We start from the raw sequence: 24,820 nt of genomic DNA, 5'->3' as shown, positions 1-24,820 counted from the left end.
TAACGAACAAACTCAGCAAATTCACTGTAACTGGGAGCTGTTCCTTCCACAGAGAAGGGGGTCTGGGTGTACACCCCCACAGTGCCCTGCGCTGTTTCCCCAGCTCTTGCTGAGATGCTCTTCCGGGAAAGTGCTCCCATCAGTGCTGTGTGGGACGAGCAGGCAAGAAAGAGCACTGTCAGCAGGAGCAGCTGGCAGGGGTGCTCCCATCACTTCCAAGCTGCCCAGGCAAGTCACTATTGCCCGAGTACCCCGAGCCCACTTGCCGACCTGGTTTCTCTGCTGTTCTGGACCCCTCCCTCTGTCACCTCCCCCAGACCCCGAGCTAGCCCTGGTGCCTCCAGCACTCCCCGCGTCACCTGCTTTGGCTCTGGCTCCTGGCTCAGCGGGAGCCTGACTCTGCACCTCTGGGTAGAATAGCATCCTTGGCTCCTCTGGCCAGCTCTGGGGCTGTGCTCTGAGCCTGACAGAGGTGCAGCTCGTATTACTCGGGGGTCCTACAGTCAGGACCCAAATCTACAACCCTGAGGTCCGAGTCTATTTCCCACATGGCCACCTGCTTCCAGGGCCAATTCTGGCCGAGGTCTTCGTTTTTCAAGTTCCGGAACCTACCACAATTGAGCACTTATGAATGCTACTTGCAACAGAAGGAGGGGAAGAGAGTTGCTCTCTGGAGGGGCTGCACACAGAGGAAGAAAAGCTCTTCTGGAAACCTCCCAGGAACATGCGGATCTGAGGCAGGGCAGGGTAGAGGGGTGAGGAGCTTGCCTTGCACGCCGGCTTTCGGACATACACGCACTGTGGAATTACTGATGTGGGGCTTTGGTTGACGTAACTGCCGTGTGAATGGGTATTTCTGAGGACATGAAATGGAGACGATCAAGAGGCTCCTCCTGTGAGGGGACACTCCTGCCCCGCTGGCCCTGGCTCTAACCCCTCAGAGGGGAGCGCACATTGTCTAGGCCTCTCCCCTGTCCCCCATCCTGGCCTCCTGTCTTCACTCGCAGTGAGTGCACGGGACCAGGATCACAAGCACTGAGGTTGGAACTGATGGTTTCCAGGCACTTTCTGTAGCGCCTGCTCTGGTACCTCCTCAGGCCCCTGAAACATGAGCATCCTCGAGTCCTGAGGTCTAATCTGTCAGCCTCATTTCTAGCACTGACCCTGAGGAGGCAGGGTCACTCCCGCTGTCTGGACCACCAGAGGTGGGAACCTTCCTCTGCATGCTCCGAGCCCGGAGTCTGCAGTCTGAGCTGGAACGCAACACACACTGAGTGAGGAGACGGGTGCAGAGGCCAATTGCTGAATGCTTGGAGCCAGAACGTGTCTGTGTTCTGGGGCAGAAGGGGTCTTCCACCGCCCTTTTGCTGGGGGTGGGGAGAGATTGCTATGAGCAGGATGCTTGTCTGCTTATGGCTGACCTGGGCTTGAGTTCCGGTACCCCCTACAGGATGTCCTCCAAGCCCTACCATGAGTGACGCCTGAGTACAGAGCCAGGAGTGAGCCCTGAGTACCACTGATGTGGCCCTAAAACACACAGACACACACAGACACACCACACACAGACACACATACAGACACACACACAGCACAGAGACACACAGACACACACATATAGACATACCACACACAGAAACACACACGCAGAGACACACAGACACACACAGAGACATGCACACAGACACACACAGACACACACAGACAGGCACACAGACACACACACAAACACCACACACACACACACACACACACACACTAGTCTAAAGAGGTTGAATGCTTTGAGCTGGAACATGTGTTTGTATTCAAATTCAGAAAATAGCTCCCGTAAACCTTACTTTAATACTTTATCTACGTGAATGTCTGTCTGTCTCTGTCTCTGTCTCTCTCACACACACACAAACTATGTCTCTCTCTCTCACCTCTTCTGTCACAGTTATGTACTCTCCTCTAAAATTTCTGCCATGCAAAATTAGCTAATAAATGTAGGTTTTACCCTTTATGAAGTCCGTTTACGTTTACTGTGTGGACACAGGCAGATCTAAGCAACAGCGGCCACATTTCTCCCGTCAGAAGGCACTGCTGCTTTTCTCGCCTCTCCTCCATCCTGAAGATGATGGGGCTGAAAACCCAAAATTTCCTGTCTACTACTAGTGGCTAAGTCTTTGAGAGAGCACCAGTCCGCATGTATGCAAACACAGATCATTCTCTCCTCGTCCTCCCAATAATCGGAGGCTGCGAGAGACACAGGCAGGACACTGCCCACGGTGAAGAGCTGAGCCAGGCCTTCGCCCTGCCTGGTAAACAATCTCCACTGAGTCTTAGCAGACTCGAGAGAGAGCTTACCCAGTTGAGTGAGTGAGATATTAACTACAACTTACAGTAAATACTTATTTGTGAATAACAACCTGGAATACATAAAAATTTATTCCAAAAAATAATTATTCCATGATCTGATCATTTGGAGATACTACCTACCCACAGTTAAAGTTGTAGCATAGGGGCTGGAGCAATAGCACAGCGGGTAGGACATTTGCCTTGCACGCGGCCGACCCGGTTCGATTCCCAGCATTCCGTATGGTCCCCGAGCACCGCCGGGAGTAATTCCTGAGTGCATGAGCCAGGAGTAACCCCTGTGCATTGCCGGGTGTGACCCAAAAAGCAAAAAAAAAAAAAAAGTTGTAGCATAAGTACCCTGTAATACTAATAGTACATTAGCATATTGATAAAGATTTTATTAAACAAAACTTAATTTTTACTTTATTTTTCCATAGTTACTTGAATTGGGCCACCTTTTGTTTAGTTCCTGGGGAGTGATTTTTTAAAGTCCTAGGTAATAAATGTTTTTGACTTTTCCAGGCAGGGGAAAAGTTATTGTGTATGTTCTGATAAAACCACTTTAAATAAACAACTGTCAAAATACATAGCTATACACCTGAAACTTGACTAAAAGGAAAAAAATGAGCAGAACAAAGTAAAAATCATCAGAGGACAGGATGGATGGACGGAGCAAATCCTGTCAAGGAATTATTTGGTGGTAGATTGGAAGCAGTTTTTATTGAATCGTAATTTGGCATATGTATATCTTGAGTGTTAATGCCAGACATCTAACACCTGTGTAATGGCATAACCAATGTTACTTTATTTTTTAAAATTTATTCTTTTATTGAATCACCATGTGGAAAGTTACACAGCTTTCAGGTTTAAGTCCCAGTTATACAATGCTCAAGCACCCATCCCTTCACCAGTGCCCATATTCCACCACCAAGAATCACAGTATACCTCCCCCCTCCCCCCACCTCCCCAGCCCCCCACCCTGCCTGTGTAACTGATAAATTTCACTTTACTTTCACTTTACTTTGATTACATTCAATATTTCAACAAAAAAACCTCACTATTATTATTTGGAGTTTCTCCCATCTAAAGTCGGACCTGCTGGAAAGGAAGCATTTGATAATTTGTTTTCCATTGCCGAGAATGAAGGGATATGAGGTGAACAATGTTACTTTAATAAGTGTTAATCACATCCTTGTGCTATTGATTTGAGATACAGGAGACTCTGATATAGCTGATATGGATCCATAAATGGGCCTTGAAGGGTGTGTGCCACTGCGATGGCACAGCCCAGCCTTGGGGTAAGCCCTGCCCGTGGCCCGTGGCCCGTGGCCCGTGGCAGAACTCTGGGGACACGGCCAGTGTGTAACGACTGACTCAAGAATTGTCCCATTGCCAGTCAACGCTTGCACACATGTTGATTTTAATTTTCGTGACTTATGCAACTGATACCTGAGAGAAGAGACAAACATTGCCTTCTTAAACGTACAGCCCGCTCTGCATTAACGTACACCCTGCTATGTGCTCAGGGATCATTCCTGCAGTGCTTGGGAGTGGTGAGGGGACGGGTGCTCCAGCGGAAGCCTGGTGGTCACTGTTCCGTCTCTTCAGGCCTCCCCAACTCAGCTTTTAAAGTCTGATGTGGATTCCTTGGGGGACATGTTGGTGTCCTGGAGGGTCCCCGCACGGGGGCCACGTCCAGCCGCACAGTCTATGTCTGAGAGGAGGATCCTGTATGCGAGGCTGAGGCAGGGACAGACGGCAGTAAACGCTTTCCCTGATGGACTTTCCATTGTAACGGGTTTGGCCAAACCTCTGTTTCTTTCTTGAATGTTCTGTTCATCCAGAGGAATGTGTGCTGTAGGAATAGAGGGTGGGCATTTGTGTTCGGGATGAAACCCCTTCTATGCCACAGAACAGTCGTGGTTAAGCTAAATCCCCGGCTTGTATGCAGTCACAGCCTGGGTTCTGTGGGAACTGCACCGGACAGTGGGCTCCGAGCTGCGGGCAGAGCAGCTGCTGCCCACAGCCCGCCCGGGACACTGGCCACTTTGATTGCCGGGAGCCGCTTCTTCCAGTTTATTCGTCACATACTTTCATTTCCATGAGCTAAAATGGAATTAAGCAAATAATTGAGTTTGCTCTCTGAGCTTCTGTGTGGCCGAGCCCGTCTGCATTTTGATGCGGTTTGCATTTTGCTAAGCGGATTTCGCTTCCTCAGAGCCTCTCGCCAACTATTTCGCTGTGACATTCTCCGCGCTCACACAAGTGCCTTTGGAAGGCTTAATCGTTTCTTGAGAAATATTATCAAAGTTGCAAGTCTACTCTGTTGTGCAGATTCCCATCTATTTGCATTTCATTGACTATTGACGATGACGGAGACCTTGCTTCTTGGCTGCCTGAGGCAGCGGGGTCAGCTGGTGAGTCTTACATCTGTTGGTCTAAAAATGGACTATTTCAAAGCTCTCTACATAAATTTCCCCGAGTGTTTAAAAATGAGGGAAGTGTGCCAGGGGAAGAGAGACCAAATCCTGCCAAGAACCTGAACCAGACAGGGCTGCCAACAATATATTAAGCACAAATAACAAAGAAATATGGTCTGCATTGCTTTGTCCTGCCAGCTTCGAGCCAGCTCCCAAATTTCTGTCAAATTCTAATATTGGCAGAGAGGAGGGAGCACAGAGAGCAGATTGAAAAGGCCCTATTCATCAGGCCCGCTCCCGTGAGACAGAGTAAGGTCAGCAGCTCCAGCCCAGAGGACTCCGGAGTCCCGGGAGGGGAAAGCAGGGTGGAGAGGAAAGAGGCAACTGGAGAGAGGAGCAGAGATGGCCTGGGGCGGCGGGGGTCCTGCTGCCCGTTTCCTGATGCCTGGTCCCCTTCTCTCCTGGGGGAGAGGAAGCATCCATCCCCCCTGCTGGGGAGCCCAGGGCCTCTGGGCAGGGCTGAGTTGGGAGACGGGGAGGAGGGCGGCCAGCACTGGGCCTTCTCAGCCAGAGGGCCCATTAGCAGTCCAATCAGACTCCGCTCCAGTGCTCCCCCAGGGACGGACCTTAACAAAGTCGCATGTTCCAGGCTCCAGTTCCTCTTGGGCTTTGGGCGGCATTTACCGCGGAGGAAAATGACGCTGTGTTTTGCGCAAAGAGGCCAAGGAGCAGCTGGAAGGGGAGGAAGCGACGTTGTGCACTCTCAAAGCCCGGCTAGCGACTGGGACCCCCGCCCCCTCTGGCTGTCCCTCCTGCGAGGACAGTGGCCCACCTGCTTCATCAGCTTCCATCCGACGGCTACTGCTGGGGGCACACACACAGCAGAGGGGGCCTGGTGCCGTCCCCGTGGGCTCCCGGGAGGAGGGGGCCCCGGCCGGGCTCTGAGCCCTGGCACTGCCTGCCCGGTGTGTGGAGCGCTGGGCACGGTGGCCTCAGAAAGCTGGCCTGGCCCGGGGGGCCTGGTCCCGTGCCCTGTCCTTATTGCCCCCTTGTGTGCTGTGGCTCCCTCTGAGTCGTCTTTCCTCCAGTGCCCTTGACCTGGCTTTCTCCCAACGTTCCCGTCAGAGCGTAGTGCTGTGCGTGCCCTCCACGCGGGTCCGACTCCTGACCCAAGCCCCAGCCACACAGTGCGAGAGAAGATCGGTCCATACGGCATGTTCGCTGCTGCGGATTTACTCACAAGGCCACATCACTCAATAAAAGTGTTTGCTTAAACAAATGAGTCAATGATAACTTAATGTGTCCTTATTTGGCTTATTTTGATTGTTGAAGTCTGGATTTTCCATGACTCTTGAAAGCTCCAAGGAACAAAAGTGTTAATGTCTTATAAGACTGAATGCTGTATACTTAATTTTTCATCTCTCCATCTGGTTCCCAGTATCTAAAACATTAATTTTAAATGTCTCTGATTTATATATTTTGGATTCCTACGGGTAGAATAATCTGTTTTCTTGGTGAATCATTATTTGTACCTCCAAAATAATTTAAATATGGTAATTTCTTCTATAGGTACATATTTAACTAAAGCAACCTCAAGATTTTGTCAATATAATAAGTAGTTGAATTGCATTAAAAAGTAATTAACAAATTACCAGCACTTTCATCCCTAATTTTCAGGGAAAATATATCAACACTTCAAAGTTGAGGAACTCAGTGGATATTGATAAAGCTCAATTTAACTTCAAAAGTTAACTTGGAAGAAATATACTATAGGAATGTAAGATAAACATCTAGACACTCCAGACTCTTAATAATGCTCTTGCTTCCTACCTGACCCAGCATCTAAAGCGTTGACTAAGTTAACAGTTTGATTTAGAAAGAACATTAGTTCTGGAAATTGTTGCTTCACAAACACATGACCAAGTATCTACAGTGTGCACATGATTTCTTGTTTTAAGGCGTCCACATCAAATATTGAATTGAAGCATACTAGTCTATAATAGATTAAGTTGATTGGTTTTGCTGGCAGATGTGAAAGAACATCATTGCTCATTATATGGCTCACTTAATTGGTTTTCTCCTGGAATACATAGACAATATTCTCTTAATTTGCTTTACACGGGGTATTCAAAATCAAAATCTCTGAATTATTGTCTAATTGTTTGTGCTTTTGAGATAGTGGTTATGCTCTGGGATTGGTGTGGGATTTAGCACGTTTGTCCTTTGGAGATGGATGGAAGGCAGAAAAGGTCATTCCTGCAGCTATTATTTTCAAACATTAACCACTTGTTGAAGTAAAGGCTCACTGATATTAAAAAACCAAATACTGTTATAGTATACAGCGCTTAAAGAGGATGTTCTTCTATTTGTTGAATCATCTTTGTTGTCAAGTTGCATATAACTGAAAGGTCAAGTGATGGCTTTGAGAACTGCAAATCTTAGTGATTCATGAAGGTGCTCCCTGAGAAACACAGTCAGGCAGCTCTCTGTGAAATTTGTTTTGGTTGCTCTGAGAAAACAATGACAAAAATTCTGTCTATAAGTGCTTTCGTGTTTCCATTCTGTAACAAGAAAATTAATGATCAATGTGTGCAAAAGGACTTTGAGCTGTGATTTTGGTGAGTATAGTTTAAATAGTAACAAGAATATAGCTTGACAGAAGAGCCAGCTAATATTGTGCTTTAGAATGGTATTTGGGAAACGTCAATTCCTGAAAGAGCCTCTCAGAGTTCTCATTAAAAGATGGATGAAATCATAAAACAAATACAATTTCAGAAGAATACTATAAACATAAACTAACTATAAACTAAATTCAGAATATGGATTCTGGGCTTCCCGTAACCTGCCTTACGCTGGGATACCGTTTGTCTTAAACACTTTCACTTTCTAGATTGCCATACAGAATAAAAGGATTCAATACCAAGGTAAATGTCTACTGTTTGGCGAAGAAATAGCAACAAATTGTAATTCATGACTCAGAGCAAAATAACGTAAACGCATCTTTATTGCCACAAAACTCGAAACCCTCATAGAGGAAAATGTTCATGAATCTCTGCTATATTTCTTTCATCCCCCGAAGACTTCTGTCCACCCTCTCAACTCAGGGAAACAGATTCATCCTTGCATTCGGGTGCTGATGTCTGCCCATTCTCCTGTGAACCAACCAAGCTCTCCATGTACCTGAATTTTGGCCCCTCCCCTTTATTCACATGGAATTAAAGACTAGGAAATAAAAAAAAATCAGCTTTGACAGAGTTTCTAGAAAGGCAGATTCTATTTGTGTTCCTGTATTCATGGAAAAGATAAAATGCACTCATCTGCTAAACAGTCAAGCAAAAGGTACAATAATTTTAAAACTAAACCATGGAAGTCTTCTAAGAATTATCGTTTAGCATATTTAAAAATCTATTCAAGCACGTAGTTTACACCTAGTTGAGGTGTAGGATGTGATGACCCAGCCCAGTGCCAGCACCCGTGCCAAGTCCCTCCTCAGTGTCCCATGTTCCACACCCACACTGCCTCCCTGGCAGGCACAGCTTTTGTTTTTTGTGGGAGGCCACACCCAGAAGTGCTCAGGGCTTAGTCCTGGCTTTGCACTCAGTGCTCCCCCGGGAGGACTTAGGGAACCCGCTGTGGTGCCAGGGTTGGACCTGGGTCAGCCACGTGCCAGGCTCGGCCCTCCTCTGCTTCCTGTCTCTCCAGCAGCGCCAGGCGGGCTGCTAGGTTTGGCTGCTCCAGTTTGGATGCCAAGCTGTCAGCGTCTTCTTGCCATCCTCCTCCTCTTACTGCCCCCTCAGTTTTTCCCTCTCTGTACTTTTAGATTTATTACTCACGTAAAATAATGAAACGTCTCTTAGACAAAGCTTTCAATATCTCATTTAATCATGCCATTAAATGTTACAAGACAGCCCAAACGTGCCCATTGGTTGTACCTTCGTCCCAAGCAGTCCCACGCGGATGCTTACTTTGCTCATACTACTAGAACAATCAACAGCATTTAATTTTCTTGAGCACAGTTACTTTGGGACATTTTTATACTTTAGATCTTGATTGATGATCCAAAAAGGCACTGAAGGATTTTGCTAAAAATAACCATTAAGATGTGCACATTTCCCAGTCAACACGTAGTATGAACTTAATAGATTGCTACTATGTAATATCAAGTGGATTCTGCTTAAAGCATTATGTTGCAAGTTTTCTTCCATATTTTTATTTTGAATTTTCCATTGGGTCATATGTATAGAAGCAGGAATGCATGTTACAGTATTTTTGCTGTCCTTTAAATTTAGAGGTTGTTAAGCAGATACACAAGTACAGGGTGCCTAGTTAGCCAATACTTGTTTAATTTTTGTTGTTGCTGTTGGATAATTGGTTGTTCTGTGCCAGAACACTACTCTTGATGGGGGTAGGGGTACTATAAGGGGTGCCGAGGGTCAAACCTGGGTTGGTTGTTTGCAAGGCAAGCACCCTACTGGCTGTACTATATCGCTAGAATCCTGTACCCAATATTTCATTTTATAATTATTATTATTTTTTGCTTTTTGGGTCAGCGATGCACAGGGATTACTCCTGGCTCTGCACTCAGGAATCACTCCTGGCTGTGCTCAGGGGACCATATGGGATGCTGGGATTCTAACCCGGGTCAGCCGTGTGCAAGGCAAACGCCCTACCAGCTGTGCTATCACTCTAGCCTCTGTACCCAATATTTTAATTCAATAACTATCATCATGTACTGTCCTTACTCTTCACTATCCCTAAGGTCATACAAAATTGGAACACTTTAAGAACATGCACACATATAATTTCACCATTAAATACCTTAGTATGCATTTTTGCTACATAGGACTATTTAAAGATCTCAAAATTTCATTTCTAGGAAGTATAAATTTTACTATATTGAATCCCACTATATTAAATAATCTATTTTTATATGTTTTTCCATTTCATTTGAATGCTAGCTCTTTTAAATCTCCTTGTTCTGTGTAAATTCACTCTACCTTTATTTTACTAGGTCTTCTATTTACTAAAGGAAACAGCGATTTGAACACATGAGTTTCCTACTTTTTGTAGAATCTGATAATTATAAGTGAACCAACATAATCAGTGAAGATAATATTCTATTGTAGGTGATACCCATATTTCTTTTGCATAAAAATTGAATTACCAGGTTTTGTGATGTTAAATTCTCATGTGACATATCAATCATGTTTTCTGATATAACAAAATCAGTATGACATTCTTCTTGATAAAAATACGTAGACCCAAGTAGGCTGAAAGTTATAGTATTCATGCAATGGAATGCTACTCAGGTATAAGAAAGATGAGATCGGGCCCTTTGCTGTTGGTGGATGAGACTAGAGGGTCATAGTGAATGACGTCATCCAAGAAGAGAAGATAGACACAGAATGATCTCACTCATATGTGGAATATTAGAAATAGTTGAAAATAGCAAAAGATCAAAGACAGCAGACCCTGAGAGTTGGTCTGAAGCTGAGGAGATCAAGGCGTGGTGGCGATGGCTGGCAGGAGTGGACTTTGGGACACTGGTTGCATTTGAGATGGTGGAGGTGGCAGAGGTGGTGCTGGAACACTGTACTCTGGAATTAACGGTATGCAGATAATGGCGTCTCAATAAAAATGGAATGATGTTCTTGGGGGTACTCAGGTTGCTTCCACATTCTGGCTATAATGAATAGTGCTGCAAAGAACACTGGAGTGGAGATGGTGTTTCTGCTTGTGTGTTTTGGGCCCCAGGGTATATTCCCAGAAGTGGTATATGTGTGTCACATGGGAGCTCAACTTTTAGGTTTTTGAGGAATGTCCATAAAGGCTGAATGGCTGGATAAAGAAACTATGGTACATCTACTACAATGGAATGCTACACAGCTGTCAGGAAAATAAAGTCATGGAGTTTACCTGTAAGTTGATGGACTTGGAGCGTATCATGCTGAGTGAAATGAGGCAGAAGGAGAGAGACAGGTGTGTCATGACTGCATTCATTTGTGGGACGTAAAAAATATAGCATGAGACTAAGACAAAAGTCCAGGGAAAATAGGGGCCAGGAGGACTGGAATGGTTGGAATCTACCTCAGTGTGTGTGTAGGGGATGGGGGGTCAGAGAGTAAGTTAGATAGAGAAGGGACCAGTATGACAATAATAGTTGGAAATGATCACAGTGGACAAGAACTGAGCGCTGAGTAGGTAAAGGGATATACATGATAACCTTTCAGTATCAGTACTGCAGGCCACAATGCCCAAAAGAGGAGGGGAGGAGAAAGAGAGGGGAGAGAGGGAGAAAGGGAGAGAGCGGGAGAGGGAGAAAGAGGGAGAGGGGGAGAGGGAGAGACGGGGAGAGAGTGAGAAAGTGAGAGAGAGGGAGAGAAAGGGGGAGAGAGGGAGGGAGAGAAGGAGAGAGAGAGGAAGAGGGAGAGAGTGAAAGAGAGAGAGTGAGGGAGGGAGAGAGAGTGAGAGAGGGAGAGATAGGGAGAGAGGGGGAGAGAGAGGGAGAGAAAGAGGGAGGGAGAGAGAGGAAGAGAGGGGGAGAGAGAGGAAGGGAGAGAGGGAAAGAGAGGGAGGGAGGGAGAGAGAGAGGGAGAGAGAGGAAAGGAGGGAGAGAGAGATAAGAAAAGTGCCTGCCATCAAACCATGGGAGCAGGCTGTGGTACGACAAAGATCGGGGCGATGGGGGGAACTGGGGACGAGGTGGTGGGTAATTCACTGGTGGAGAGATGGTGTTGAATCACTGTATGACTGAAACCTAATTGTGAACAGCTTTGTCTAAGGTCTATCTCTCAGTGATTCAATTAAATATTTTTTTTTAAATTTAAAGATAGAATATAGAAATAGCTTTCTTCCTGCTGATTTTTTGTTTGAGAAATCAGAGTTAAATGTCAGAAAATATATTGATTTTTTTCACATTCAAGTAATTTATTATTCTTTCAAATGACTGCATACATATTTGGAAGTTTTCTCGGTTTAAAATTCTGACGGAAGCCAATCGGGAGCTTGCACACCAGAACTCTTGGGAGGCTGACACATATTAAGACCATTGCTCCCGAGAGTGCTCCCGAGAGTGCTCCCGAGGACGCTCCAGACAGAGAACAGATGACCTGTGTAGCAGTGAATGAGAGTCTAAGGAGAAACACTAACAATTTATTTCTACCCTTTCTGCTTCTGAGTAGCAAGTCAGAAAACTAAACTGCCCCATAACTTTTTCACATTCTGGAATGAGTGAAAAAATATCTATTTAGATTTATTGTGATGATGAAATGAATAACATTTTTGATACTGACATATATGAAAGTCCTTATTTTGTCTCAATAAGAATTCGAAAATATTTAAAATTCATTTTGTCTATGCATGAAAATATATAAAATTAACAGTTAAAATAAAGAGGAAACAAAAGAAAGAGAGAAATTGTGTTTGTCACAATTTAGAAGTTAAATTCCTGATGGTCTCCAGGAATATTTTAAGTTATTTTATTTAGAGATTATTGCTTTGACTGGACTTCTCTGTTTTCTTAAAAAAAAAAAATCTTGATACTGTTATTCTGTTGGAATATATTCTGACATGGGCTTTCTTTAGCCCGAAGTACAGGTCAAATGATTGCATTCAACCTCCAATACTACAATTTTAATATAAATATTATACTGGACTTGCTACAGTCATTATGAAAAAAGTTGCTGCTCACATAAAATTCCATAAAACAAACTTAAATAAGAAGAAATAAAGGCAAATAATATTACAGCTCAATAGCCATCATTCTTCTTTGATTTAAATAGAGATTTTCACTGCTAATTAATATTCTAACTGAATAGCGTGTCATTTTCAAGTACAAGTACAAAATTAATCAGGCGTCTGATTTTCATTCTACTTTTGCTAATTTTTAAAAATCTGAAACCAGTAGATTCCTTTCTTAAATTAGATTTTTTCTATAGAAGAGTTGCATAGAAAATTCCTTGTTTCTCATTGCTATTTTTCTCCTGCCCTTGTTCACTGATATGAAAGTAGATCACATTTTTGAAACAAAACTCGCTGCCATTTTAGCTTTAATAACTTAATCCACTCAGCTAATGTCCCTTTTCAATTATCCACTGACTGCTTATATGTCATCAACAATTTTTCATTTAATTTTGAAACTGCCATTGAACATATTTTATAATTATAATAAAGCAAAAATGTTATTAAAATTGATCTAAATTATGTTTCCTTTGCTATTTTCTGTGTAACAGTCTTTGAAACACCCTATTTTGGTAGTGTGTTCAAAGAGTTTGTCATGTTAGCTTCCTGGAAAAATAAAGGTTTCAAAGTATCCATGGTAAAAAGAAAGCTGGGGGTGGTTGGGGGTTGGAGATCTGCTGAGAAAACGGGCTCCTAGATAATCATTCAAAAATATTTACCCAAATAGAGTTTTGTGTGTGTAAAATTGTGGTGAGTATACATGTTATATTTATATATTTTTTGGTAAGGAAAATGATGAGATTATATTATTTTTGTAGTCTATGTTAGTATAATACTTAGAGTTTATGACCGATTGCTTTCTTGCTTTAGACTCCATTGAAACTTTGAGAGATATCTAAACATCAACGATTTACACACAAAGGAAAAAAAGAAACTTCAGCTTAATTGTTCCACTACTTTCAAAAGGGAATGAAGCTTTTTCTCTGAGTTTTGTCTCCTTACTTGTCACCACAATTTCTTTGATAGATCTCTATAGAGAGAACATTCAAGAAAAAAAAAGCCATTCTCTCCAGACAACCTGGACCTCAGAAAAAATACTCTGGTTATGACTTAACAGCCATATATTCAAATTTACACCCAAACACATTGTGCCAATGTTGCATTAAAACAAAGATGAGGGGCTGGAGCGATAGCACAGTGGGTAGGGTGTTTGCCTTGCACGCGGCCGACCCAGGTTTGATTCCCAGCATCCATATGGTCCCCTGAGCACCGCCGGGGTAATTCCTGAGTGCAGAGCCAGGAGTGACCCCTGTGCATCGCCGGGTGTGACCCAAAAAGCAAAAAAACAAAAACAAAAACAAAAAAACAAAACAAAGATGAATTCATATCTAGGGTTCTTGGAGAAGATACTATGATGTAACGTGAAAGTTTATTTAAAAATAGTGTTTCTGGGATGGAGAGAGAACGGAAGTTAAGTAGCACTTGCCTTGCATGTGACTTGCCCTACTTCCATCTTTTGTGCGGTGTGATTTCCCAAACACCACCAGCAGTGATTCCTGAGCACAGGGCATGGAGTGGGCTCTGAGCACCACAAAATGTGGTCAGAAATGACCCCCAATACTTCTGGTCCTAAGGCCAGAGTGATAGTATAAGAGGTAGGGCACTTGCCTTGCCAATGCCCAGGCTCGATCCCCAACACCCAATATGGTACCCAGGACTACCAGGAGTGATCTCTGAGCACAGAGCCAAGAGGAAGCCTTGAGCACTGCTGGATGTGCCCCCAAATAAGCCTGCCAGTACTTATGTGCCAATGCCCAATGGTAAAAATTTACATACTGGTAGCTTTAAGCTTAGTGATAATTTGTAAATCCACAAATCATATATATTTTACTTAGATAACCTATAGATGCATAGATAGGTAATAAATCAGTGGGTGACAGACACATGAATATGTAGATTATAGAGACATAATTATGGAGTTGAGTCACACCCTGTTGAATTCAGGGCTTAATTTTGCCTCTATGCTTAGAGATTCTTCTGGAAGGGCACAGGGGACCACCTGTGGAGTTGGGGGTCCAGCCCAGGCTGGCCGTCTGCAAGGGAAGCCCCTTGTCTGCTGTTCAATCTCTCCAGTCTGACAGGTGGCTATCGATCACGGGCAAAGAGATGGAGAGATAATATTGAAAGTCTAAGTCACCTAATTGCAGGCATTTGTGGTTCATTTTACTCCTGTTCTATCATTACAACAATATCTCGCAATTTCTGTCATTGTCATTAATTCTTACTCCAACCTGCTAATTTATAAGGCCTGTGCTACAGCTAATATAATTGCTTATGTCACAACACGATGTTATAAAATTGATATCAAAGGAAGAGAGCAACAAAATTGAATAAAGGAACAGTGGGAGAAAAAAGGAGCTGAAAGAAGTACAACAAGCACCGGCATTGCCCACGGCCGTGTCTGGAGAGCGTCCACCGCACCGAAGGCTGCCAGGGCAAGGGCCAGGAATGTTATCTCAGATATATTTTTTAAAAATTCTGCTTTAAATTATATTATTTCCTCCTCCTTATTTCCCATTGTCTCAGTGGTCATTCTGAGGTGTCTGTGGCTTGCACACGGGGCCTTGAAGCTTTGCATGCTCACTGGCGGTGCTCACTGGGGTGATTTTAGATCTTTATAGACTGTGGCCTGGTAAGAGTTTGAAGTGCCTGATCCAGGCCATTGAAAGAAAATTTTTGTGCATGGGGCTGGAGTGATAGCACAGTGGGGAGGGCGTTTGCCTTGCACTCGGCCGACCCGGGTTCGAATCCCAGCATCCCATATGGTCCCCTGAGCACCGCCAGGGGTGATTCCTGAGTGCATGAGCCAGGAGTGACCCCTGTGCATCACCGGGTGTGACCCAAAAAGCAAAAAAAAAAAAAAGAAAGAAAACTTTTGTGCTGATTGGTAAAGTGCAGTGGACGCCCCTTTGGGTGTTCTGCCTCTGCCGGCCCTGGCCAGGCTGTGACTGTGGCCCCCTCTGAGCTGATTCCCTTCCTGTATCCCTCATCCCCCGAATGCTGATTTATTACATAACTTCTGTCATCGGTCAACTGGAGTATCCCGAATGAAAAATCCTGGTGTACAGGACAGTCCCCCAGCAGCGTCAGCACCCGCAGGATCCCTGCTGACGTGGGTCCCCGACAACGTGCCCGCTCTTCAGCGTCCTGAGCCTGTGTCTGCGAGAGCAGAAAGCAACAACTCCACTATAACCACAGCAACAACAGCACGGGCCTCTGCTGAGCCCGGGCCCGGGGTCTGTAGCCAGTCACTGTTGCTTCTGTTGCTCTTTATATCCCAAGTGGAGGGGACACCACGGTGGAGAGCTCATCACCTCTGCTGCTCTCTCTTTACCTTGCGGTCAGGATAAGGTCAAGGTGAGCAGAGGATGTGACAGTGACATGGCAGTCCCTGTGTTCCCTCCAGCGACCTACCGTCAGTGAAGGACTCCCATTCCCAAGGATGGTTCTACTCAACGGGATCAATTTAATTCAGTCACTACCCCCCAAAAATCATTTTTATTTTCAAAGCATTATTAGCCTAGAACTGTCTGCAATAACCATGGTAACATGTTCTACAGTAATAGGCGTTGCTTATAGAACCATAGAAACATTACTAAAAAGATGGGAAGCACTTGCAATTTATCTCAATGCTTTACCATGCCAATAATGCAGCTTATATTTTTCATAAAACACATATTTTGGCTATTAGGGCAATCACGTAGGTTATTTAAACATTATCTAAAGCTTTTCAAAAGGTTTCAGTTTGGTTTCTAAGGTTGTTTCTTATTACCAATTTTCTGCACGTGGAGTAACACAAAATAAATGAACATGTAAGATATGATAGCAACTACACACAGAATTTTAGAACTGGAATAAGGTTTAAAAGAAAGAAAACCAGATACTTCCCAAAGTTACTGGTACAAGAAGCACTCTGATCAACCAAAAGTCAGAATGATTGCTTTTAACTCTAACTATATGGTTTTAATTTACTTACTTTTGGAGAATATTTAACATCTCTATTTCTACAAAGATAAACATTAATCTGCAACAAGGCACAGTGCCCTGTGCTCTCTTGTTCACCTGGAACTGACCCATTGGGTCCCTGGAGGATTAGTGTTATCTGGGCATAGTGCTCATGGATAGACTTCTGTCCCCAGCACCCTGATGAACTCTGAATTCTCCTCTTCCCCCAAGTCTGAACATCTGGGGCCCATGAAAACCCTGAGATGACCGGAACCAAAGGTCAGCTTCAAACAAAAGGACTTACTTGATGGAGTATGTCAGTATATTCAGAATCAAAGTACAACTTCCACTCTTGCATCAAGGAGTAATTCACAAACCTCTCCCCATTCTTTTGCCTGTATAGATTCCTTGCTCAATAGCAGAGAAATCTCTAACAAAATCCTCAAAATAACAAATTTCTATGACCTTCTATTTAACGTGACTGTCAATGAAATTCATTCACCGAATCCTTATGGATTGCACTGTGGTGACTTAATTGAGATATGAGGCACATGCCATAAAGTTTAATCATTAAAAGTATAGAATTCAGCATTTCCTGTGTCCATTTACTGCTGTGTAATTATGACATTATTCTAGTTCTATAGCATATTTTTATCCCTCCAAGTAACCCCTGGGTCATTAGCAGTCACTCTCCTTTCTGTTCCCACACACAGCCTACAAACAGCTAAAATAATTTGATTTATATATTATCTCTCAATCCTAATGCTGAAGAAACTATGAAAAATATATTGGAAACTGGGCAATTTGAGAAGTTGATACACAAAACCCTTTTGAACCACACTTGAACCTTTTCTATAAGTTGTAAATTATTTTAGCATAATGAAAGTCATTTTCTACACTCTTTTCTCCCTTCTTTTGTGTATTTTAATTATAACTTTTCAGTAACCCCCTAATGCACCATTATTATTTTGAAAACACAATATAATATTTAGTTCAAATGTTATAGAGGGTAGAGTACTTAGTAGTTCAGGAGAGGGTTATAGTATTGAATAGATGCTGTGGATTAAGTATGGCCACACTGATTTGCACAATTCCCCTTGAGGTAGAATATCTGTCACTGTGCACTTGGCTCGCCGGACCTCCTGATCTGTTTAGGCCAAGAGAATGTCACAGAAGTTAAATTCTAAATTTCAAGAGTTCTTGTAGTTTCTCTCTTCAATCTCTTAACCTCATCCGATACCATGCAAAGAAGCCTGTGGTCAGAGACTAGGAGAGAAGGCCCAGAGGATTGACTCAGCCAGTAGGGGCCTTGCTGGCACCACTCGGGGTCCCCTGAGCCTCACCAGGAGTGATCCTGCAGCTCAAAGGCAGGAGCAAGCTTGGAGCACCACTGGGTGTGAGTCAAACACCCTCCCACTATCAAATAGGAAAGGCAGAATAGGGAGGGAAGGGAAAAGATGGAAAGAAGGCACGGACAATGAGAAGAGAGGAGAGAGGAGACAGATGGGGTGGGGATGGTCACAGGGAGAAAAGGCAAAATATTCAGGCCACCTTAGCTCCAAAGTGATGCCTGCGGTTTCTGAGAATCTCTCCACAGCCCCCGTGGGAGCCCAGCAGGAGACACCAGGTGTGTTGAATCTGGAAGTGGGGGTGGTCTTCCACGGGGTGGCAGGAACAGCCACACTTTGGCTACAGAAACCTGTTGCTGCCTGACACATCTCTCTGTTCTTGCTTTCTGCATCTCTCTCAAACTTCCAAACCACATTTATGAGAAAACAAAGAAGACTTGGGAATTTAGAAATATCATAGCTCAGCTACTTAACCACTTCTTGAGCTCATGTCTTTAGCAACATACACCGTGTTTAACTAGAACTGTAAACGGGCAACGTACCTGATTACCCAAAAACCTTTATTTTATTTTTTAAATTTTTTATTAAAGAATCACTATGATGTACAGTTACAAACTAATGAACTTTTGTGTTTACATTTCAATCATAGAGTGATTCCTCCACCAGTGCCCATTCACCTCCACCCATGATCCCAGTATCCCTCTCACCACCCCCACCCCATCCCCCACTACCCCACCCTGCCTTTGTGGCAGGGCATTCCCTTTTGTTCTCTCTCCTTTTGGGTGTTGTAGTTTGCAACAGAGGTATTGAGTGGCCTTCATGTTTGATCTATAGTCTACTTTCAGCTTGCATCTTTTAACCCGAATGGGTCCTCCCAACATCCTCTACTTGTTGTTCCCTTCTCCATCTGAGCTGCCTTTTCCCCCAGCATGTGAGGCCAGTTTCCAAGCTGTGGGGCAGACCTCCTAGTCCTTATCTCTACAACTCTTGGGTGTTAGTCTCCCACTGTTATTTTATATTCCACAGATAAGTGCGATCTTTCTATGTCTCTCTCTCTCTCTTTCTGACTCATTTCACTTAACATGATACTTTCCATGTTGATCCACTTATATGCAAATTTCAAGACTTCATCTTTTCTAAAAGCTGCATAGTATTCCATTGTGTAGATGTACCAAGGTTTCTTTAACCAATCATCTGTTCTCGGGCACTCAGGTTTTTTTCCAGATTTTGGCTATTGTAAATAGTGCTGCAATGAACATACAAATGCAGATATCATTTCTACTATACCTTTTGCCTTTCCAGGATATATTCCCAGGAGTGGTATTGCTGGGTCAAATGGGAGCTCAATTTCTAATTTTCTGAGAAATATCCATATTGTTTTCCAAAAGGGCTGAAACAGTTGGCATTCCCACCAGAAGTGAAGGAGAGTTCTTTTCTCTCCACATCCATGCCAACACTGGTTGCTTTTGTTCTTTTGGATATGGGCCAGTCTTTGTGGTGTGAAATGATATCTCACTGTTGTTTTAATCTGCATCTCCCTGATGATCAGTGATGTTGGCAAAACCCTACGCGACATTAAACCCAAAACCTTTAAACTTGGTTCGACCTACTTGCCAAGAGCAAAGTAGCAACAGAGGTCACGAAGATTGGTGATGTGTTTGTATTTTGTATTTTTAATGCCTTTGTCCTTTTTTTTTTATGTGTTTGTACTTTGTGTCTTTCCTGGGCAGGGAAACCAATCCTAGGGAAGGCTGTGCTCTGCTCTGCCGGGAACTGAGTGTTCCTCAGGGACATTAAACTGAACTGGCTGGGGTCTGAGTGTTTGAAGCAATAATTCAATTTCCTATTTCCGTTTTCCCGCGTATGGGGCAAAATTATATCATGCAGGATTTTTGCAAGTTGATTTAAGGTAAAAATCAGAAACTAAATCCTTCTAAGAGAATCTTTCTAGTGGTTTTTCTACTGCCCCATAGCAACTTGCTGGACTTACCAACTGCCACCATGGAGTGTCAGACCAGCCAGGCGGCTGGGAACCTCCCCAGGCTCTGCTCGTGTGTGGAGGGGCTAGGATACTTTCTCTGCATAGATAGATGCAAGGAGAAATTTCGTGCTGCCTGTATTTACTTTCCTCTCCCATGACTAAGAGCAAGAAACAGAATCTACTATAATGGAAGAATATTCAAATGAAAGTATCAGACTGGCAACTAATACCAGTTGTGTGCACCCCCCCAATACAGAAGAATTTCTTTCCAGGCAATAATGCAAAAAATCACCATTATGAAGCTATTAAAAGGTGAAACAGTCAAGTAGGGAATGAGTATATATATTTCTTTCCTAAAACCCTGCTCATCAAGGTGCTAGAGAAGAAATCATCGCTATGACAGTGATAGACAGAAATCATCACTCTGGACAAGAACTGAGTGTTGAAAGATAAAGGGCTCTACATGCTTCCCTTTCATGATGTCACCAAAGGAAAGAGGGGGTGGAGATAGAGAGGGAGAGAGAGAGAGAGAGAGAGAGAGAGAGAGAGGGGGGGGGGAGAGGGAGAGAGGGAGGGAGAGAGGGAGAGAGAAGTAGGGAGGGAGGGAGGGAGAGAGAAGTAGGGAGGGATGGAGAGGGGGAGAGAGAGAAAGAAGACAAGTGCCTGTCATAGAGGTAGTCTGGGGTGGGGGAGGGTGGTGGGAGGGAAACTGCAAACACTGAGGGTAGGAAAGGGTAAAGAGAGCCTGGTACTGAAACATTGTATAACTGAAACCCAGTTATGAGCAACTTTGTAACTGTGTCTCACAGTGATTCAGTAAAAACTGTTTTTTTAAAAAAATCATGATGCCAGATGAATAATGAAACTTTGATACAAATCACTTATTGAATGCATTCACGTATTTTAAAAATGCATTTAAAAATGGGAATTTAAGGTAGATGAGTTAATAAGTATAATGACCCTTAAAATGATTGGCCAACCGCGTTTTCAGCTGTAGAATGTTTTTAACTAACAAATTACCAGAGACTCCCCAACTTCAGTATCTTCTACCCAGGACTCCATTCTTGTTGCTGGGGGCACGTCTGAACGCAGACGCACACCTCGGTGAGTGCCGACTTTGCTTGAGGTACCCACGCTGTCCATGTCTGCTGTGGCTGACTGACATAGCTGCTCTGTGAGGAGAGGCTTCGTCTACTTGGGTTTCAGTAACAAAACACCAGAGCCTAGGGCTTAACTACAACAACGTGTTTATTTTCTATTTAAATTTTTAGTTATTTTTTAAATGGAATCACAGTAAATTACACAATTACAAAGTTGGTCATGATTGGGTTTCAGTCATATAATGTTCCCAAACCGTCCCTCCACCAGTGCACAGTGCTCTGCATCAATGACCCGGGTTTCCTCCACACACATCCTACCTCCCCCTCTACGCCAGACACTTCAGACACTTTCATTCTCTCTCTCTCTCTCTCTCTCTCTCTCTCTCTCTCTCTCAAGAACAGAGCACCATATGACCACAATATGCATATGCATTCATGGCATCAAAGTCAGAGTGAATTGTACACGATGGAAGAGAACTTTGAGAAATAATAATTAGGCATCTCCCAAGTTTTATTAAAATGTCTAAAATGGTAGATTAAAGAATCTGAAGGAGACCCAAGAAGCATAAACTTAAAGAAACCTACGCGAGACAATCACAGTCAAACTACACAGAAAAATATTTAATTTGGTGGACAAGAAATAATACCTTTTCTACTAGGGTGAAACAAGCCAACTAGTAGCATGTTTCTCGACATATACCAAAAGACAGAATGACACCACAAAAAGATTTTCAAATGCTAAAAAGAAAAGAACTGTTGATTCTAAATTATCTGGTGAACATATTCTAAATTAAAGAATGGGAAATCAAGACAATCTCAGATAAAATAAAAAAGGACACTTTTTTGGTCAAAAAAAATCACCGAAATTCAGGGGTAAAGGAAATTATCTTAAAATTTGATTATTTAAAATTTTATACTTAGACTATCAGGAATACACCCATCAAAATATGAAATATGTGTTATAAGACTTGAGATTGATCCTAGGAATATAGCTAATGGTAAACATAGATACAGATGTACCAGTAAAGCACAAACTGATTTAAAAAATGACAATCCACAATTAAACTCTCATTTATAACAAAAACTTAGCATACATAAGAGAAAATATCTCAATTTGATATAAATATTTACAAAACACAGATAGCTATAATTTTAATTTATTGTGAAATGCTTTTCTCCTGTTATCTGGAATAAGACACAGATGTCCACTATTACTGCTCTCATCCAATCTGGTAATCAAACCAGTGCAATAAAGTAAGAAAAAGAAATGAAAAGCAATTATCTAAAGGGAAAAATTATAATCATAAAACATAATTGTCTATATGGAGCAATTCCAATAAGTGTCTTAAAAATAGTATGGAAATGAATATGAAGTTCAATAAGTTTGTAAGGTTAAAGAAAAACATTCAAAAATTCAACTATATGTAGTAGTAATAAGAACAATGGCAACTAAATTAGTGATGTAATTTATGATTATTTACAAAACAAGTTACATATGTCTGAATTTTAAAATGTACAGTACTGTATGCTGAAAACCATATATGCATGTATATTGTACAATTATATCAAAATGATAGTAAAACTAGCAAGAAATTTAGAATTACAGATGAGATTGAAGAAAATTCATAATATCAAACTCATATATACATTGGGAAATAAGAAAGCTCTCAAGTTAAAATTAACTTTTAAAAACTGAAGAGAAATAATTGATTCACACTATTTGAAAGTTAATAAAGTTGTTACAATAAAGATTATGTGGTGTTGATGAAGACAGAGACACTTATGTCAATGGAACAGAATAAAGATTCAGAAATAGAACCACATAAATAGGCTTCGCTGATTTTTGACAAAGGTGTAAAGAAATTCAGTGGAAGAAGGATAAATGTTCAGTAAGTGATGCAGATATCTGCAGGCAGAGAAACAATAAGCAAAATCTCGACCTAAATTTTCCACTGCATACAAAATCACTGTCACTGTCATTGTCATCCAGTTGGTCATCGATTTGCTCGAACGGGCACCAGTAATGTCTCCATTGTGAGACGTGTTGTTATTGTTTTTGTCATATCGAATGCGCCACAGGGATCTTGCCAGGCTCTGCCGAGCAGGCAGGATGTTCTTGGTAGCTTGGCAATCTCTCCAAGAGGGATGGAGGAGTTGAACTCAGGTCGGCCACATGCAAGGCAGACGCCTTACCTGCTGTGCTATCGCTCCAGCCCTATACAAAATATAAATTCAAAAATAGATTATGAATTTTAATGTGGCAGTATAATTAAAAAGCAGATAAAGGACATAATCACATGTTTTATCTAAGAGGACATAAAGAAAGCAAATAAACATAAGAGTGGAGATGGATATCTTTATACTATTGTATATCCTAGACTGAGTTTTATTTGTCATTGTTGTTGTTGTTTAGATTGATTTTCTTAAATGTGAATTAAAACCACAATGAGGTATAATTTCAGACTTAGCCAAGAGACTAAAATAGAGCATTATGGCAATACCAAATGCTGACGGAACGGGAGGAGGCAAATTCCACTCAATTGCAGGCACAAATGCAAAATGGCAATTCCTTTGTGAGCACTGGGTACCGTGCGTACCAGCTATTATACTCTTTGAGTAGTCTGAAAGCGTTCTCATGCTAAACTAGTACACTAATATTTGTAACAGCTTTATCCATAGTAATCCCAACTGAACCACGGGACGTCAAAAGACTGCATGGCCTCCCACCTACGATATGGTCAGACTTCTTCCTCAAAACCCTGAACCCGGGTTTCAAAACCCGGTTTGAGGCTCTTCGTGTTCCTGGAGCGAGCAGATACCATTGGGCTACACTAGCACACGACAGGGATGAATAGAGACGTTACTGGCACCTGCTTGAGGTTAATCAAAGATCAACGGGGTGACAAGTGACAAGTGACAACCCCAACTAAAATAATGTGGTGTTTCAATTGGTGAGCAGACTGTGATGTATCTGTGCTGTAGGTTCCACCCAGAGCAGAAACTCAGCAACAAACCCTCAGCAAACCACCGGAATATACAACAGCATGAATACATCTCCTAAGAATTACACGAGTCAAAAGGAAATCAAGCAAAAGGTCACCTATTGCATCATCCCACCCATATAACATTTCTAACATGGCAAAATCATGCAAACAAGGATTCATGGCTCTCTGGGTCACAGTGGGGCCAAAGCCAGGGAAGAAGGAGGATGCAGTTTTGGAAGGTGCCTTGAGGGCCGCTTGAGTGAAGGGAAAGCCCCGTCAGCTTCAGCTCATTGGTGAGGTTCTAGTAAAGATACGATCCAGCCTTGACCTTGGAGGAAAATGACTAAAGGGCATTTGAAGTCTCTCTGCACTATTTCTTACAGCTTAATATAAACCTACGATATCTAAAATAAAATCTTACTTAGAAATAAACATGAGTATATAATATACTTGTGCTTCTGTTCGAGATGGAATAACAGGGCCCACTTTAACCTACAACCCAGGGCAACCTCTAACAGACAATTTTCAAATAATACTTAGAAGAGAAGGGCTAGCAGAGGGAGGGGATAGGAGTCTCCAGAGAAAGAAACGCAAGGGGTGTGAGCGTTCTGGTTGCCCCAGGCCCCTGACTCAGGAGAGTTCCCAAGTCACAGTGCAGAGTACTCCATGGGACGCTACTGGGAACCCAAGCAGCTTGAGCTCACAGCCAGAGACCCTGAGGAGTGGAAGCTGGTGGTTTTCTTCCCAGGGATGCACAGTATTCACACGCAGGCTCTGCTGGCACATTCTTCACCTGGGTTCAAGAGAACTCCCTGAGGTAAGTGCCAGAACCACCCAGAAGGATCAGTGACAACTGAACTGAGAGTATGACCTTCTTTCAAAAGGTTGACAGCAATACTACAAGGTCACGGCTGACCTGCAAAGTACACAGAAGCATCTGGCCAAGGGCAGTGGAATTAGAGGGTCA

General features: G+C 42.9%; 1 protein-coding gene across 1 annotated transcript in view; it reads left to right on the top strand.

The window, feature by feature from the left end:
- Positions 1–5,851, top strand: part of LOC129404384 (uncharacterized) — a 45,919-nt gene extending 40,068 nt beyond the window's left edge. The window contains exon 2 of the mRNA XM_055136756.1: positions 5,404–5,851. Within this exon, the coding sequence (XP_054992731.1) occupies positions 5,404–5,851 (448 nt within the window). The remainder of the gene's footprint in view (positions 1–5,403) is intronic.
- The last annotated feature ends 18,969 nt before the right edge of the window (positions 5,852–24,820 follow it).

The sequence above is a fragment of the Sorex araneus genome, chromosome 4 (genome assembly GCF_027595985.1).
Source record: "Sorex araneus isolate mSorAra2 chromosome 4, mSorAra2.pri, whole genome shotgun sequence".
NCBI lineage: Eukaryota > Metazoa > Chordata > Mammalia > Eulipotyphla > Soricidae > Sorex > Sorex araneus.
This window is presented reverse-complemented; position numbering and strand designations above follow the sequence as displayed.